The sequence below is a fragment of the Diachasma alloeum genome, unplaced genomic scaffold (genome assembly GCF_001412515.2).
Source record: "Diachasma alloeum isolate Michigan unplaced genomic scaffold, Dall2.0 Dall_scaffold_01242, whole genome shotgun sequence".
Classification (NCBI taxonomy): Eukaryota; Metazoa; Arthropoda; class Insecta; order Hymenoptera; family Braconidae; genus Diachasma; species Diachasma alloeum.
Genome location: NW_021681351.1, coordinates 325 through 20,420, shown reverse-complemented (window position 1 = coordinate 20,420; position 20,096 = coordinate 325). Strand labels below are relative to the sequence as shown.

Here is a 20,096-nt window from a genome sequence, read left to right as displayed (position 1 = left end):
GGGTTTAAGATGTAAACCTGGGCCGAGTGCAATAGCCTCCATAGTTTCATTATGCCTTTTATTTTCCGCGAGTTGTTGTTTGGCAGCTTTGGCACTATTGACAGCTTTAGCAATTCCAGCCGCTCCTCCAGCTAATGCCCCCGTGGCACTTAAACCGGCAAATAGTGGCACAAGAAACGGTAAAATTCCTCCAAATTTCGATGGGACTAGAATCACGCGCGGAATATTGACTTTGCTTCGCCCACCATTCTGTTTCACGGCTACTCTAGCACCATTGAAAGCTGTTTTGATAGCATCAGATGAACCGTTATTTAATTTGATTGAATTTTTAGCATCTCTGATGATTGTTCTGAATGTCACCTTCTTTTTAGGCTTGCCTCTATTTTTTTTCTTATCTTTCGTTTTTTCACTCCCAAACTTGATTTTTTTACACCCATACCCAATTTAGTTTTAGCCTTCATGGCGTTTGTTACTAATAAAGCGGCGGCTTTTTCCCCCAAACTAGCGTCTGGTGCTGATATACGTCGCCAAGCTTCTTCGGCAAGCACTTTGTCAGCGTCGTGTCGCGCTGAAATATTTTCACGATTTTTTGAGTATGCGATGTCGTGTTCCTTACAGGCAGAATCCAAGGAATTTATTCCAGGATCTCCTCGAGCTAATCTTTCAGCCAACTTTATGCCAGGCCCACAATACTGATAACCTGGCAGATGCAATTCAACGGGGAGATGGTTGATCATTTTGTTCAATAACCCCCTCCCTTTTTTGTTATCACGCGATCTGTGCACAATCATGTCCGAAAGAGAACTGACTGATTTTGTTATAAAACCCTCCAATTCATAGGTTTTCTCCTCAGTTGTTATGGAGATGGAGTTCAGTACACATCCCAACGGTTTACCCGTCATTAATTTTGATTGAGTGACTGCGAAAGATACTAATCAACCGAGGCGGCATGGCTCATTGTTGCCAAATACTATTCGCGCGGTTTTCTGTGGTCCATCAAATTGTGGAAAAATGAATGCCCTATTGAGCCTCATAATTCATCCGAATGGTTTAAGATTTTCAAACATCTACGTTTATTCGAAATCGCTCAACCAACCGAAATATCAATTTTTACAAAATTTATTGGAACNGAAACATCTACGTGTATTCGAAATCGCTCAACCAACCGAAATATCAATTTTTACAAAATTTATTGGAACCTCTGAGTGACATGAATTACTATCCATTCTCAGACAATGAGGAAGTTGTGTCGGTGGACAACGCAAAGACGAATTCTTTATTTATATTTGATGATGTGGCCTACGAGAACCAAAATAATATTAAGGCATATTTTTGTATCGGGAGACATAAAAATGTTGAAAGTTTTTATTTATGTTAATCGCATGCTCGCATTCCAAAACATTTAGTGCGTGGCAATGTTAATTTCCTGGTATTATTCAAGCAGGACAAAATGAATCTAAGGCATAATTATAATGATCATATCAATACAGACATGTCATTCGAAAAATTTAAACAATTATGTGCCTCATGTTGGAAAAATAATTATTCGTTCCTAGTAATCGATAAAGATAGGGATATTGATGGAGGTCGATACAGGAGAAATTTCGATTGTTTCGTTCAAATAAATAAATAAATAATGGTTGTAGGGGGAGAACTTAAACAGTAGCGGGCTAGATCCCAGTGAGTGAACATGGCTCCTCGTAAGGATGAAATGTCAAAGCAACAAGAGATTTTACGTCAAATTTCCACTGCGAGGAAAGCAATTCTACGAAAACATAACCTATTGAAATTGGGTAGAGAGAGTGTTGGTGGAGCCATGAATGAAGTTTTCAAACCCATTGTGAGACCGCTCCAGGAATTGAATACTCGGAATGTTAAATTTTCCGATGATAATGGGGAAAACCTCAAATTGGTCGACAATAAAAAACACTTCAGAACCATTGGTTACAAAAATCGACGAAAAATCGGGTATAAGAGCACCCCAAAGATAGCCAAAGAAATTTTGTGCAATGGAAATACCTCTGAGGATGACTATGACTCTACAGCCAATGATTCTTCATTCAATCACACGTCGAATGAGACTCTGACGCCATTCTTGAAAAATTCCCACGATTATACTATAGTTTCATCCTTGGAGAATTCTCACGATAATACTATAGTTTCAGGCATTGATAATTCATACAATCTGGGCGAATTATCTAGCACTGAAGAAGAAGCAAATGTTATCGATGCTGACACTCTAGTAGGAAAATATTTAGCACTAATCCATACACCAAAATGGGACAAGGCTTATGGTGTTCGACAACTTACTCATAATTTCATGATTGGAGATTCACCCATTTATTTTGAGGATGAATTTATTAAAGTGAAAACCATGAAATACGCTTGCACCAAAGGATTACTGGAGCTTCTTTTCATGAAAAGTCCTGATCCCAATTTGATTGATCAAAGTGATATTGATGCATATAAAAATATCATACTTGCAACTAATGGGCATCAAAGAAACTATAAACCTCGAGGTGGCATTCGACAGACGAAGGGTGAGAAATATGAAAAATATATTTCACAGTTTGCTGGATCCAGGTATACCGGCACCGGGCTTCTACCTGCGTTTATGAAGGCTCGACGGCCGAACACTGTGGATTATGTCTACTCGGATGATTCCAATGAACTTGTCGACCATCTTCGATTACTTGTAGCTTCACAGGGGGCAGGAAATCCGAGTCATGATAATGAAATTATTTCAATTATTGAGGAACTTCGGGAGGCTGAAATCATATATTAGAGTATGCATATTGCAAACTACTATCATTTGCGAAATGAGTGTTGACGTGTTCCGTCGTCACTTAACCTCTGATAGTGGCTCTTACAATCGAGGCCCTCCAGGTGTTGGATATAAACTCACTGCAGAAGGTGATTACGATCTTCTGGACAAAAGGCTGAAGAATCTTGCAACACCAGTGGACCCACATGATGCTGTTACACTGGGGACTTTGAATACAAAAATTAATGATTTGCAAATTGAAATGAAACGCAAGTTTGCAGATACCAATAGAAGGATTAGCAAATTAATGAAAATAGTGGAAAAAATACCAAGTGCACTCGTATTGCCAAAAATACCCGAGTATTCTGTGAATAATGTCAGAAAATAAATTGGATGTTGTGACAGAATTGCATCGTCCAACCCGAAGAAATTACCTCCGACGACGAGTTAATATTCGTGATCTGGATGAGACATGGCAGGTAGATTTAGTGGATATGACGGCTTACGCAAAGAGCAATAATGGACATAGATTTTTGCTCACTGTAATAGACAATTTTTCAAAATTTGCGTGGGCTGAGCCGATAATGAGGAAAAATGCCCAAGATGTCACGAGAGCTATGAATTCCATTCTCCAACAGGGGCGTGTGCCCAAACATTTACACATTGATGGTGGAAAGGAACTCTACAATTCCGAATTTCAAGCATTAATGGAGAAATATAATATCAATTTATATTCCACATTCAGTAATTTGAAGGCTTCTATATGTGAGCGATTCAATCCAACATTGAAGAGTAAAATATGGTTTCAGTTTAGTTTACGTGGAAATTACAAGTGGATTGATATGTTGCCAGAACTCGTACGGGAATATAATCATAGAAAACATCGAACTATTCGTATGAAGCCTGCCGATGTGACAACAAAAAATGCCAAGAAATTACGTCTTCTCTACGCAGACTTTCGGGTGAATAGCAGACAGCCAAAGTTTCACGTGGATGATAAAGTTCGCATAAGTAAGGCCAAACATATTTTTGACAAAGGCTATACCCCTAATTGGACTACAGAAATTTTTACTATCTGAGAAATTAATAATACTAATCCAGTTACATACAAATTGAAAGATTATAAAAATGAATTGATCAGTGGAAGTTTTTATGAAGAAGAATTACTGAAAACAAAACATTCTGACGTGTATCTTGTGGAAAAAGTATTCAAAAAATCTGGAAATAGACTTTTTGTTAAATGGCTAGGCTTTCATAACACCCACAATAGCTGGATTGATGCTGATGAATAAAACAGATTGAGAGGGGGAAAAACTATTTAAACAGTCAGCCTATTTTCATCCTTAACAGTTTAGTTGGTGATTTCAACTCAACAACATGCTTGCGAAAATCATCGTGCTACTAGTCCTCACGACATCCTCCTGCCGGAGTGAAAATTTTCTCAATACTGAGATTTTCAGTCGAAGTGGACTATACTACGAATCCGTAGGTGATATGCGCTTCACGACAGGTGAGTGGCAACTTGCCACTCGGATTGACTGGAGAAAATTCATCGATCAACGACCACTAATTCATCCGAAAACACTGGAAAATATCGATCAAAAGTGTAACAATTATGGAGAAGCTGAACAATATACAGAAGTTCTTCAAAGTGAAAATATCCTGAAAAAAAATCGAAACGTGGAAAAGTATATAGCTCGATTCCTGTTCTTCATGAATGAGTCCAGTATTGAAGAGCGAAACAAGGATGTGGCTTTGGGAACTCTACACGGCAATGAGGAAATATCAGATAAAACTAGTGAAAAGCTGCACCTAATTAAATCAGGACTGCATCATTTTTGTGATACAATTAAGGCATTGGAGAATCAAAGCACAATAAGCCTTGGGGGTGTTGAGACAGAGGCTCGATTAATTGAGGAGCTGATGAAAAATGAAACTTTTAACAGTGCTGAATATCAACTAATGTTGAATAAAATACGAGATTGGGTTGAAAGTTTGGATGAGGAATTGGACAATTACATTCATACCCTGAAAACAATTATCAACATAGTGCAATTAGCTAAGACAGGTATTGTGCACCCTCAATTATTCACTCTTGAAGAACTTCAAAGTGCTGTAAATCATTTTTCAACTGTGAATCGAGATGCCTCTGTGGTCATTCCCACTGATGAATTCAACACCGACAAATTACTGGAAATTTCGAAGACAAAAATAGGCTTTCATGAAGGGGAGTTAATTGTCATTCTCAAGATCCCATTAGTTACCTCCTCAGTCTACCAATTATTCAAAATGTACCCTCTCCCAGCGCTTCAATTGTTCGGTCATAAACGTGGGTCGACGTACATTCAAACACGGGCTGACTACCTGCTACTCGGCCAAGACCTTTATACTTTGGTACACGCTGAGGATCTCGCACACTGTGGGATTACCGATCATTATCACTTTATTTGTGAACCTAAGTATCCATTTTATGATATCAACACCCATCCAATTTGTGCGGCGATGATTTTCGAAAAAGATAACTCATTAGCATCACTTTTTGGTAATTGCCCCATCAAGGTCAGCTCGACTTACAATTCTCATTGGAAAAAAACTCAAAAAGGATGGCTATATTCAGTACTCCAAAACGAGAAAGTGTATATTTGGTGTGAGGGTCAGTGGATTAACGCTATAAATGTCTCAGGAGTGGGAATACTTCAATTGAAAAAGAGATGTCAAGCGTCTACATCATCGATAACAATGCTAGGATTTCAAGAAAATGTGAAAAAATCTGACAAATAAATTTTTGGATGGAATCTTGATGTGACAACTTTAGTATATAAACGAAAGTGTTTCCATTATCTCCCCAAATATTCTGTACCACTTGAAGAAATTTTACATGAATGTGATGGTCATGCGCAAGATCATAAATCTCACGGAATGTTATTTGCTTTAATGTCAATAGGATTGGGGGTGGTATGTCTTGGACTATTAGCGTTGGTTCCATGGACAATGTTAACTTCTACCATAAATATTATAAGATAGAGGCAAACTGAAGTATGATTTGTTTAAATAAAAATGTCATTTTTTTCGCACAAAAATTATGTTTTATTTTTTTCTCCCTAACCCAATATTTACATTATCCTTTGAACCCGAAGGGTAAAGTATCGGGAGTACCTGGCATGAGAATACGTTTATCATCATGCCAACTTAACGCTAANTTAACTTCTACCATAAATATTATAAGATAGAGGCAAACTGAAGTATGATTTGTTTAAATAAAAATGTCATTTTTTTCGCACAAAAATTATGTTTTATTTTTTTCTCCCTAACCCAATATTTACATTATCCTTTGAACCCGAAGGGTAAAGTATCGGGAGTACCTGGCATGAGAATACGTTTATCATCATGCCAACTTAACGCTAATTTTGTCTGGTTAATCGTATATACATTGTGCTGCATAGATCTTATCGAATTTTGAGGTCTAGATATATTTAGATGATTTTCTAAACACGGCTTGTAATCGTCAAACGTGATTGTTCTGAGGGCGGATCTTTTTACCCCTTTTGCTCGATTTTTTTCTCGCTCTTCTTCAAACACTTTCAACGAGTACATTTTTTATCTTAAACCCATAAATTCCGTCATAATCCTGCCATTGTTTTCGTCTTTCATAAGCCCTAATTTTTTCTTATTTACAAGAGGGATGCCATATGTATTGTTTTCAGGGTAATCTGAAGTATCGAATTTTTGCAGATCATTCCTTATAAAATCATAAATCTCAATCGTATAAAAATGGTAGATGAGACTGTCAGTGTCTGTAGACAATAATTTTACATTTTCATTAAAATTATTTTTGATATAATTTGTGACGAGGCAACCTTTTTATTTTTCATTATTTTTTATACTTTTTATCTCCCCCAATTATACTGCCCCCTAATACTATATATTTGGCCACCGCTGGCTACCTTATCATTCCCCCCACGACTACTCTATTTCCCTCCCCACCTCGCCCTTCCGTCCCTCTCGACCAGCAACGATGAGACCCCAAGATGGAGAACAGTTCCGGCCGTAGACGAAAAGTGGAACACCGGCACCCCAGGAAGAAACCCCGAAGAACGCCCCCTTCACCTCAGGCACCCGAGACGCGGATGACGATTCCGCTCCTGGCCCACCTCGATCTGCCCCCCTGCGAAGGAGACGTTGACGGGAACGAAAGCCACTCGTCTCACGACTGCCCCAGTTAACGCGTCGTATCAATTGTGCCCAGAGAACTATAACAATGTAAAGAGAATTGTTGGAGGACCTTGGACCTCATACCACATCGGAGAGATCAACCAGGAGACCCTGAAGTGGAGAGGAGGCTCAGCATCCCCTGGAGAGGATCCCGAGAAGGCCCAGGTGTTAATTACCCCGGACAGTTCCCCAGCATCGAGAGGACCTGTGAGTACAAGTTATTTTCCCCTTTTCTCAGTCACTATTTCTGCAGCCTTATCTTCCCGTTCCATCCCCCCAGCGGTGAGCTCACGCTTTTGTTTCTTTCCCCCCCAGTGAGGTAATTATTGTAAGAGTCGAGACACCCCTAGACACGACTAAACTCTTCCCTTATTTATTAATTAGAGCCTTCCCGATATTGCGGGTGTTCGAGTCGCTTGGCCTTACCCTCCCCCTAGATAAGAGACAAAAGGCCTCACTATCTATTTGTAAATTTGATCGGAAATACATTATTTAATTGAATTTACCCCCTCTTATTTGTTACGCTTATTTGACACCCCTAAAACCCTTTTCAGGATTTTCACCCGTCAGATAATGCGGTCACAAATTATAATGAAAGTCATAAATATAAGTTTTAGAAATATCTAAAATACTAAAACCTACGTAAATCAGTTTATTGAATTTGACTTGTGTGCGGTTCATTTGGATGATGACTAAATTCTTATCAAAGATCACACTGCTGTGAAAATTCGGTTTTGATATTCAGGTTCCAGCCCCCCAACGGCCTTCTCACTTTGTCACCAGCTTGACTTCCATTTGCTTTCGAACATTCTCCATCGTTTTCCCAAACACTGCATTATTCATGAGTTTGTAGAAATTTTTCTCAAACTCATTCTGGCAATTTTTCCTGTATTCTGTGTTGAGATCAATGTATTTTTTTAACCAGGCACTCTGATTAAATTTCAATACTCGATGAATTTTTGTCAACCTCAAACCAAGTCTCAAGTATTGTTTAAGGTTTTCATAGTGGATGACATAATTCTTCTTCGAATTCAGAGTGGTAAGAAGTTTTCGTTGCTTTGATTCCCCGTTGGGAGGTACAATGTGTTCAGGACATAGAGGCAAATCTCGATGGTTCATGTGTTACTCTTCTGGCTATTCGAGATCCACCTCGAAAATGTATCCAACACTTGAATCATTGGGGATATTTTGGATATCGAGTGAATTCCAATTCTGCACCCAAGTGAACCCTATTTGTGGTAAATAGTGGCTCATGGCAGCTCCATATAAATTGTTTATATCAAAATACATGAGGTATGACTTAGGATCCTTAGGATTATAGGCATTCCCCATGTACTCGTTATTCGCTTTGCCATACCTATTTGAGCATTGGGATAATCCTGCTCTGATACCCTTTTCGATGAAAAGCAGCATCTCTGGATCTTGAAATAACTCCAGCTCTACTTTTGTCATCTTCAACATGGCATCAAAAGCGAGTCCGGGTGCAGAATAATAGTGAAGAGGATCCAAACTATATGCTTGAAAACAACTCTCTCGGAAATTTTCGAAAATATCAGTCAATAATAACACGTCAGTCTTCAAATATAAATCGGAATATTCACCCAGAGTTTTGATATCAAAATTCCTCCAAATGTTGCAAGCATGACTGTAGTCTTCGTCAGATATGTCAGCATCATTCAATTGCCAATAGAAATGTTCTTTCCCGCGTAACTTTCTTTCATTAAGTTTTTCCGATGAATCCATATATTTATATGGGAATACCCCTTTGCGTGTGACGAGTTTGAACTGATTCAAGTTGGTGTAATAATTAGCCGTAATAATTTTTTTATCATCAGATAAATATGATGACAATTTATCTATACTGCTCGCCATGAATCGAAGTGATTCAATAAATCTCAGGTGGACTTTTGTCGTTTCCACAGATTTTGTGAACGAAACATATTTTTCCTTATTGATAGGGAGTAATTTCACTGAACCTTCAAATTGTTTGGCTAAAGCCTTTATGAAAAAATGGGAATCATAACCAGATAAGTTGTGGAAAACTATGGAGATTGTACATGACTCCTTGTAGTTCAAATTACAGCCCGGATGCGCAGCGCCTCGATGTTTCCCCGTGAAATGACAGTGATCCCGGTGCTTCACTGCTTTATCTGTGAAAATGTCTCCACAAATGTACCAATTTTTTGCTGCATCAAAATCCTTCCACATATCTGCCGTCAAATACATGGGCTTATTGCGTTGTAATTCGGTATCTACACTCACCGCTAAATTACGCAATTGTTCAATGAACCACTCAATACAATCCCGCCCCCGATAAACACACAGTTCAGACTTTGAGTCATCATAGTGATACTTTACATAATATGCTATACTGTATGGCACATGTTTTTGATAGATTTTAGTATTGTCATTATTGTCATAAGGCACTTTTTCCAACAAACATTCTGTATCGGCATATACAACAAATGGCATGTGAAGATGATGTTTAAAATTTTCAAACTTTAAATATTTATCATTATTTGCGGGGAATATCATGCGACACTTGTTTATGGATATGCAATCCATTCTGTGTTTTGCATAAGATTCCTCCTTTTTGAAATGACACAAGCATCTATCACATATAAAGGTGCGATGTTGAGTCTTCGATAATTGACTGCTGAGTAGTCTGGAGAGGTTGGAGATCCATGTATAATGGAAAACTTTTTCAGTTGGTTGTTGATCATCTTTTTTTTTAATCATCAAAAGCTGAATAGTTTTCTCAACTTCTTGGAGTGTCGTTGGGGGTCGCGAGCTCAAATATAACGGTGCGATCCCTTCTTTTCCCGTGTGTTCATCACAGTCGATTATATATACATTGTAACATGATAAAAAACATGTACTGTTCCTCGCCTGAACTGACCGCGGATCATGGGGGGAAAATTAGTCGTTTACCCCAGCGAGGAGTCGGATCACCCAGAGCTACAACTGTCAATTTATTTTCATTTTTATTATTTGACTATTGTCCTTCTTTCCATTCCCTCGAACTTTGTCGATCGCGCTCACCGTGGGTTACGTGAGCTCCACGGCGAAGGGAGTGGAGCGGAGCCTCGGCGAGAGCTACAAGACGGCGCGATAGCTGAGGAGCAGCACACCGACGAGCACGCACACACCGAGTCGGGGAGACTCACACCACGTAGGACGCGAAAGACGATCGTCGCATGCCAGCAGGCATCTCAGGCCTCTACGTGCGAACCCCCACCACCTCACCGATGGATCAGCGGCACAAGGCCGTCCAGTAAAAAACCGATGTCACAGCATTGAGGGAGCATCGGATTATGTTGGCTTCTGCGCCGCTCAACGCGGATCACATCCACCGACCGCGAGGCGCAAGTTCCAGTTTCTGGGCCTGAGGAATTGGGAATTAGGACCATTTTAAAATGCGAAAGTCCAAAATTGTCGAATCACTTGGATTCTTCACGCTCATCACGTGATCGGGTGGGGGTAAGAGAAATTCGCTGGGATTTATTCTGATAAGGTCGCTCTGCGCCATTTAAGTTTCCTTTCGCTCTCCGAGCTATTTGACCGAACAAGAGTAAAGAACGTGGTGGTATTGTGCCCGTTTGTTCCGGCTCTATTTTCCTGACGTCGCCGTACTGAGGGTCCAGACGAGTCTGTCTGGTGTTCTCGTGAAATCACGGTGAGCGTCTTATTTTGTTGTGAGTGCACGCGTCCTTCCAGTAGGGAATCCACTCCGGCGCCCATTTTGGGGCCGTTTGAGAATGTACTAGAGTCTGCTTGTGACGCGGCAGTCTGTAGCCTCCAGCTACCTCTTAATTTGATTTTTTCCATTAGTTTCTCTACTTGAGTTTATTATCAATTTTTATTGTGGGGAAAACTAGTCCTAACTCATCTGTTACGTCGACCTTTCCCAATAACTTTTGTGTCGTGGCTCTCGCGTCGTCGTCGCTTGCGGGTGATCTTCGCGTCTTAGCCTCTCCCACGCACCTTTAAAGTTATTATTATTTATTTTTGTTAACTAGTATCACTAGGTTAATTACATTTTTTTTGGTTTGTATAGCGTCTTTGCTCGCGGGAGTCCTCTCCCGCACATGTAAGAGATTAGACTGAACTCATTGGATTAAAATTACATATACTTTTTTTGTTTTGTAAAAAGTTGCATATTGTTGAGTTCCGCTCATTATCCCACACCCCTGTTCCCACACGCCTCCGCGGTTATCTGAGCTAGTCGTGGAACGCGCCTCAACGGTGTGACCTTGTCCTTTGGCGGTTAAAAGGACTGGCGCCCTTTTTGGCCTTTTTGTCTCTTCTCGTTATTCCCGTCGTTCTAATTCCGGGTCGAGAGAGTCCAAAGGGTCGCTGAAAGTTCGTGGAGAACCACGCGTCTGAATCCCGCAGACGCGCTTGGAAAAATACCTCACAACATTTATCGACATCTCATTCAGTTTTTCAAATTTTGGTATATCCTTTATAGCCATAGGATAATTGAACATACCGAAATTTTTAATCATTGTGCTGAACGGTGGATAGGAATTCGATCGTTCTTTATGTCTGATATTGCACCGGGCCGCCATGATGGACCACAAGAAGCAATAAGGGTCGTTCGTATTTTGGACATTGATTACTGCCTTCTTCAATTGAATCCACCGGGGTACCTCGACAAAACTCGAACCTCCACGTAATGGATTATATTTATTAATATTTATATCCATATTAATAACTTCACGGAGTGACCATCCTGAATCCTTCCCTTAGAGTTCATCCACCTTGGCTAGAAGTTTATTTTTTATAAATTCTTCAAACCACTGGTTGAGGTGGGTAGATTCCAAGATAATCTCATTTTTTGTACTGAAAAATATGTCTTCTTCTAAGATTTCTCCATTTTTTCGAACTTCATACTTGCACGACAATGCTACGTTCACTTTGAGACCACGTTCCCATTTTAAACCATTTTAAAGACGCACACAGAGCATCCAGCAAGCGTTATTCAAAAATTTGATTAAATCTTGTTTTTTCAAATTAATGATGACACCAGTCTTCATGCGCCCTTCAAATACACATTGAATATCCTCCCATCGCACTCTATCAGTTAACTTATCACTCAACCCTCTTCCAATGGTTTCCAAGGCTTTAAATGAACCTTCGAATGTTTTCAATCGCAACAATATATATGTCAAAAGCAATTTTTGACCCTGAGATATACCTCGTCCAAAAGTTGTTTGACCTCTCGCATCTTATTCCGAATGTCATGGAGACTTCGTTAAATTTCCGCTGGTCTTCGCTCCATCTTCAAGATATCATATTCCTCCTCCAAACGCTTGAGCCACTGCTTGCACACAAGAAAATTCATCGTGACAAAAATTGAAACGTTACTCGTAAGTCTTACGTAAAAAAATCCTTCAATTTGTTCATCAGCTCAATCTTTCAGCTCGTGTATCGGTAATAATTGTTTGAGGACTGCTCTCGTTATTTGGAATATTTCTTTACTCCAATTAGTCTCATATCCTTTCTCAAAGATGCCTTTCACTCGACTGATATGCACATAGTGCCCACCTTTGTATTTAAAGGTTTCTGACGAGATTTCTCCGACTTGTAACGATTTTGTATATTACGCTATGCATATGGAGCATTATCGATAGTAACAGCCGCCGGTGCCATCTTTATTTATGAATTTCTCGAGTTGTTATAAGAGTCGTCAATATGTTCCAACATATCCAGATATTTATATATTCGACTATGTGTAAAGTAACGCCACATGCGTTCCTTCAATGTCCGATTAAAACGTTCAGGATTACGCGCAACACGAAATTGAATTTTTTTATCAGACAAAAATTTTTGGACTGCTAGCCATAAACACTTTTCCCTTGTCAGTTTGTACACAAACAGGCACACGACCACCACTTCTTCCCATTATACGTTTAAAGCCCTCGAGTACCTGCGGTACCGACTTGTCCTTCAATGGTTCGACCCAGGCAAACTTGCTTAAAACGTCAATGATCACAAGTAAATATGAAATGCCATCATTATATGTCTTTAGTGATCTCAACTCAACCAAATCAGCCTCCCATACATCATCAATGTTTGTCACTGTATAATGTAACCGTGGAAATTTACGTCTGATGGGTCTGTGGAGTGTATACGTATTCTGGGCATTGAGCCAGTTCTTTATTTCATTTTCAGGTATTTCTGTTTTATACTTTGACAAAATATTTCTAGCCCCAGTATATGCCTCCGACTCTGGAGGGCTAAAATATCCCCGATAGTTTTTCTTCATTTAAAATGGAAGCTATGATGATAATCCTGAGTCTTTCACTTTGTAAGGAGGGTTTATGCATGCTGTTTTCGAGTTTTTACGCGTACGATGTACAAGAGAGGGGCGTGGTGTATCACCTTTCCCTGTATGACGCTCATCTATAAAGTCCTCGTCCTCTGAAATTTCAGATTCTTTTCGACGTTTAATATCTGGTAGTGCAGGTGGGGGTCGATGAAATTTAGGATTGCCCAAAAACTCCCGAGGTGTGTTTAGACTTTGAAGATACAGCACAAAATGTTCCCATCCTTTAGCTGAATATGTTTTCCGTGCTCTGACCACATCTTGTTTTAGATCCGCAATATTAACGCCAGTTAATGATCTCCCATCCAAAGTCAGTTATCCTTTTGCATCCCACTTGAGTCTTTTACTAGTGTCAACGGCATCAATAAATTCAAGTCAGTAAATTCAACGGCATCAATAAATTCAATAAATTCATTTGGATCGTATCGTTCACCAGACCCCGTCTCGTCGGGGGTCTCCGTTTCTTGCACAGATACCTTAGTCTGCTCTGTATAAAACAAATATCTTCTCAGGACGTCATTATACAATTTCCATTTTTCATGATCGTCCTTGGGTTTTTTCGAATTTAAAATTTCCAATAATTGAGCATCCAATCGAGTTGTAACGGTACCAGGGGTTTGAGTTGACGGCTGAATTTCTTTAACTAATTCAGTTGAAACACGATGAGCATCATGTGTAGAATTTTGTTTAGCCGTTCCACGCTGTCTTCTGGTACAAGTATCATTTTTCGTGCATGTTCCATCGTTATACATCTGCTGAGATGAGTGCGCTTATAAGAGGCCCCAATAACATGGGTAAAAAAGCACCGCCTTTCTGATTGATGATTTTTTTCTTGTTGAATAAACTCTGATTTTTATCAGCCAACTTCTTTAAAAGTTTTTTTATGTTTGCACAATTTTGAATTTCCGCAAGTTTTCAAAGGAATATTTCCGTGCAGCAAATTCAGAGCACTCTCACAAATGCAGCGAATCAAATCTTTATTAGCGTGTTGTATTATTGCTCATCGTAACCTAGGAGGAGCGTGAATGAGCGCGTGTAACAAGACAGTATTTTTTTCTCCGAGCGACTTGCGAACAGAGCCGCTTCCAGAGCGACTTGTCTTTGCCATTACACACAAATGACTGGCACACTCCGCAATGAGCCTCCTCCTTTTATATTATAATCCTTCCGTGTAACATAAACATAGTGATAGGGGTTGCTAGGGAATACATTGGTACGAAATCTGCAATTTTCAGGAGCCGACTGTTTTAAATTGTTATGTCCAGAGAAGGATTTTAGCGTCGAATGGACATGTTTTAATTGTCACATTAAAATCAAAGCTAAAATTATTGAATTTTATAATTATCGGACGACGCAAAGTTTTATACTCTTACCTTTTTTTAAAATATAAGGGAAAAAGGGCTTGATTTAAGGATAGGGCTTCAGTTGAGACGAATTTCTAATCAAGACATTTGGAGTTGTAGTGGGAATCAAATTTGAATTTAAATATATTTTGTTTAACTACCCGGTTTAGAAAAACATGGGCGTGATTTTACAGGAATCTAGGTAGCTAAAATCCCTATCCCTGGAATGATCTGAAGGATTCAAATTTGGGTTTACAAATTTTGCTACTCACAATTCGGTCTGTTAGTTATAAATTATTCGATGTATTTGTAGATCCCTGGGTAAATCCGTAATTTCCTCACCAGCAATTAGTCGCGCTAAAGGCTATTATGGATACTTTCACGGAAACACTTTCTTCTACTCGTTGATATTTTAATGAATTTTTGGCAGTTGAGTTTGAAGATTTTAAGAGTTTGGTTGAGACTGTCCACAACGCGTTACAATAAACGAATTCCTTATTTGCAAGAAAAGTCACCACTCTCGGTTAAAGAAATTTTATTCCCGGATAATTTCAATTTTTCGGAACTTACTATTAATTCAGTACTATCCCGTGTAGTCGAAGAAAGGATTGAAAAACCGGACCGATTAAATGAACTATTTCCACCAGAATTGTTACTGCTCCGTCGCTGCTTCAAGACTGTTTAATTTTGATTTTTCTGACATTTTTATATGAATTTTGGGGTCACTTGTCACATGGGCTCCAACGAGTCCATTTTTAATTGGTGGAAAATGTCGTATGACTTTTCCCACTCTTTTGATTTTTTTTTCGGGGAACTAGTTAATTCGGTTTTTTGGGGTCTTAATTAATCGGTTTGCAATCGTTCCTTCGCGTACGACTCTTAGTATTGGGTAATTGGGACATGCTGAGTGTGTCATTTCATCACTTTTGAACTCGATTCCAGTGCCTTTCGAATTTTTAATTGAGTTCAAGTGATGAAATGTACTCAATTTAGCTTACAATTGTGGGTTTGGTTCTCAATTACATGGGGTTATAATGTAACTTATAGTTATGATCCTATATAAAATTTATTCTAGTCTTAAATTTCTAGTATAAAATTTTTGGACATTACAGCCCCCGCTCATAATTGTTTCCGACTGCATTTTGGAAGCAATTTTGAGGAGTTAGATTTTTAAATTTTATGTGTAGTATGGGTAGAGTTATTTTGTCTTTGTAATCGTGCACCGAGCGGTGGCCGTGAGCGGCTGGGTGCTGACGATGACATTCTTGGGAGTTCGGATTACATTGTATTTCTAATTCACCTGTCAGTTTTCTTCGCTCACTCGGTGACTTGGGAAGTATTTCGGTTTAATTTTGTTTGTGTGCCAGGGATTTTATTCGTTACGGTAAGTGTTTGGGATATTTTCCTGTCTATTTTCTATGCTATTTTTGACACATGTGCAGTGGTTGATTTTCTTGATTTCGCTGCATTTGTATGCAAACATTCGGGGTTTTTTTGTTTTTTTTTGTTTTGCTATTTTTATTTTATTATATTTTATTATACTTATTTTACTTATTTATGTTGTTTTGTATTTTTTGGTAAATTTTGAATTTTAAAGTTCTTGTGGTGGGTTGTGAGGGGGGTATGATGAGAGGCTTGTGCCTGTGCGAATGTCGCACAAAGAGGAACGGCCGATTGAAACCCTCCACGCTCTTATGCATAGGAGGTGTATTCTTCTCCATTCCTCTTTGTGCGACATTCGCACCAGGAGGAGTGGAGAATAAGTTCGGCATGTTCTTCACGGTTACGCGCCGGGGGGGGGTAGCTATATTTCTTGTTTACTTATGTCTATGGATTATTTTTGTTATTACTTGTTTGCTCATTTATATAGATGTAAATAATTAAACATAATNTATTTTTTTTCTTTTTAGGCACGGGGGCTATGGAGACAGCTCCTTATTTTCAAGGGCTTCTTGGCGACGGTGGGGAGGAGGGAGCCCCTAGGGTTGCTGGAGGAATTTTCCTCGCGGATTTTAGGGGTTACTCTGGCAGTTGGCCAGGATATTTTGTTTGGCTAATGTTGGACCTGTACTCATGCAATAAAGTTTGTTTATTGACACGTGTCTGACCTTTTTATTTTTAGATGTAGTTGATAACCACGGCGGATGGAGTGTCCTGTTTGGGGATTGTGATGGCGTGTTTTGATTTGGTGATCCCTTCCTTTTTCGGCGCTCGAGTTGGTGCTGGGTAGCTGGGCATTCCGACCGTAGCAATTATTGCTGAGGTTTCTTCTATCCTTTGGATCCTCTGGGGTTCCAATTTCGACTCTTCGTTGGAATTTTCTGTGCTTCTTCTTATACTTCTGGCAGAGGGAGAAGCATGACAGAATGCTCATGATAGACAGCCCTTGCCTGTATGCGCAGATGCTGGCTGCGACCATGGATAGGAAGATGATAGCGGTGATGATGCCATTTGTTGCGGTGAGGATTCTATGGTGGTATTCCTCTTGATGGTGGAGTCCAATTTCCTCCGCCTCGTTTAAGGTGTGTTGGAGTGATTCGTCGAATTCCCTGTTTTCATCTGATGTGGGTAAGATATGTTGTTTTATTTGGCTCAATGGGTGTATTGGTTTCGGTTTTTCATTTAGTATTGGTGCCATTGCTGAAATGTTTATTGTTTTAGGTAACCCCAGTATCATGGGGAGTTGAGTCTGGATTAGTCCTGCACCCTCGATGACGGCTGTGGCGGTATCTGTTTTGCAGTTGGGATTTAGGTGGATTATTCCTGTGCCATTTATTGTTAGGCTGGTGGCTTGTTGGTTGGTGCAGGTTATTTCTAGTGTCTCTGGTTGTATGGTGGCATAGAGCTAACCATTGGTGCTGGTTAATTTGGTCCATTGTGTGTCTTGATTGTTGGTGACTCTGATGTTGCATTTCTGATAGATGGTGGAGTCGACTTGGGCGTTGGTGTTTGTAAGTAGGCGGTATTCGCAGCTGTGTTTTCCATTGGGTTTCTTCAGAGGAAGGTTTCTGGGGCAAGCTAGGCAGTTTTCCAGTGGAATGCAGGTTTGCAGGTGTTCCCAGTTCATTTGGCTATATCTGCTGGTGAATTTTGAGGTTGTGGTGTATTTATTTTGTGGCTCTACGTATGCTACAAGTGTTTGGTTCCCGTGGATTCTCTGGGGACCTTTGCAGGAGGTTATTTTGTAGAGTTCCATTAGGTCTCTGCTTAGTAGTGGAATGTCGAGGATTATGAGGAAGGAGCCATTGTTGAAGCCGGTGTGCATGTCACTGATTTGGCTTAGGATGGTCAAATCAGTCTTTTCCGGAGATGTGGGAAAGATGCTGTCGGTGATGACTTTTCCAATTTCCTCTATGGCCTTGTCCAATTTCTGGTCATTTATTAAGATGTGGTTTAGTTTCCCATGTTTCGCGTCTTCTATGGCATGAAGGATGTTGTGCGTCTTTCATAGATCCTTTCTGGCGGCATGTTGTATTTCTCTAGCTGTTTCGTCGAGGCTTGCGAGATATTCCACTTGAGTCAACTTGTCGGACAGTAGGTTGGTGTTGGAGGCTATGACGTTTATTCAATCTGTGGCCTTTCTAATTTTCTCATAGTTCAGTTCGTGTTCTTTTTTTATGGCATTTATTTCAGCTTGGATGATGTGAGCAGAATTTCCGATTAGGTGGGTGATTTGTTGTTGGTCTTGATAGAGTCGATCAATTTCTTTGGTGATGTGTTCTTGGTCATTGTAGTCCATGGTGCTGAAAAGGGATCTCGATATGGTGCCCACGAATCCTAGTAAAGGGGATCTGCTATAACGTTTTTTGGGGTTCTGTTTTGGACTTTTCCAGATTCTTTCCAGATGTTTCTGTATTGTTTGGAGTATTGTCTTGTACTCTTCCATGATGGGTATGCCTAGTACTCTATCGCAAGTTTGCTTTCCTTGGTATTTATAGCATTCAGTTTGATGTTTGTCTATGGTTTGTATCCCGGGTAGTGGTTCTCCTAGGAGGTTGTGCATGTCCACTGTGAGCATCAGTCGCCATTTTCTGTTGATTGTTCTTATTTGGTCGATTTTCTCATAGTAGATTCGTGTTGATAGATTTGATCGAGTGATCTGTTTCGGCCTGAATTACCCAAACGGTGGTCCATATGATGAGGATAGCTCTCATGGTATTGTGTTCTGTAAGTTGGAGAATTTTTGTTTGGGTTTGTTGTGCTTAATTTGGGTTTTTTTTTTTTTTTTATTTGGGAGGTTTCGACTTAGATCTAGTTAGGTTCGGTGGGTATTATTTCTGATCCTATTTTTGCTAGTTCATCCGCTTTTTCGTTCCCGTATATTCCCTGGACAGGGGTATATTCGAATTGGACGTCGATTTTCCGGGTGAGTTCGGCGAGCTGTTTCAGGAGTGTTTGATTGACAACGGGCTTGGACTTAGCATTTAGCCAGCCATTTGTTTTCCATTTCTTTATGTGTTCAGTCATGCAGCTGATGAGGTATTTGGAATCGGTGATTATTCCTATTCTCGAAATGTCATGGCGAATACATATTTGGCATGCTTCGATGGCGGCCGCTGTTTCGGCGGTGATGTTGGTGGCCCGTGTACCTTGGAGAGTTTTGTAGGTGTTGAGGGGGTGAACGTCCGCGAACCAGACTCCGATTCCTGCTTTGGCATCGGTTGAGCCGTTAAAGGAGCAGGAGCCATCGACGTAAACTAGTGTGCGTCCTGACCCGTCTGTACTCATGTCCCTGGAATGGTTTCATTTTCAATCGTATACACTCAGATACAGGCAAGTGTCCCAAAACATAAAAGTGCTCATAACTCGCGAAATATTGACTTTATCGCAAAATAAAGTCTAAGAATTTTGATGTTTGTAATTGAACGGGCCATCGATTCCCGAGGTCTAATTTCCAAAATTTCAATTAGGGTGGCCTGTGCCGTGAAGGGTGGATCACTAAATTTATTGATATTGACTCATTCTGCGCAGGGTTTCAGTTTGTTTGGGTGTTTCATGAAATAGTGTCCGTCTTCGCTTTCTAGGTACACGTTTCCTTTTTCGGTTATGTCGACAATCTCGTCGGGTCCGGTGTAGGCCTGATCCAATTTTCCAATCTTGGGCTCCTTCTCGACGTAGACAAATTGCCCTATTTTGAGGTCTATTGGTCTAGCGTTTCGGTTGTAAAGGCCCTTGGAATGTAGTTTGGCCTTTTCTAGGTGGTCGAAGGCGAGTTGGTAAATTTTCTGCAATTTATTAATTAGGTCTACCATGTAATCGTTGTAGGTATGTATTGGCTCATCTTCGTCGGTAACGTTGGGAGAGGGGAGAACTGCCCTTTTTCCATACAGGACTTCAAATGGTGTGAAATTTATTGAGCTATGCACAGTAGTGTTGTACGATAGCATGGCGAAGGGGAGTAGCTCATCCCAGTCGGTGAATTCGTCGGTAAAGGTCTTCAGATATT

The 20,096-nt window shown here is 40.0% G+C and overlaps 1 protein-coding gene across 1 annotated transcript in view; it reads right to left on the bottom strand.

Moving 5' to 3' along the window:
- Positions 1–18,901: 18,901 nt before the first annotated feature.
- Positions 18,902–20,096, bottom strand: part of LOC107046249 (ribonuclease H-like) — a 1,459-nt gene continuing 264 nt past the window's right edge. The window contains exons 2-3 of the mRNA XM_015268827.1: positions 19,679–19,966; positions 18,902–19,382 (exon numbers count right to left, since the gene is read on the bottom strand). Coding sequence (XP_015124313.1) covers positions 18,902–19,382; positions 19,679–19,966 — 769 coding nt within the window. The remainder of the gene's footprint in view (positions 19,383–19,678; positions 19,967–20,096) is intronic.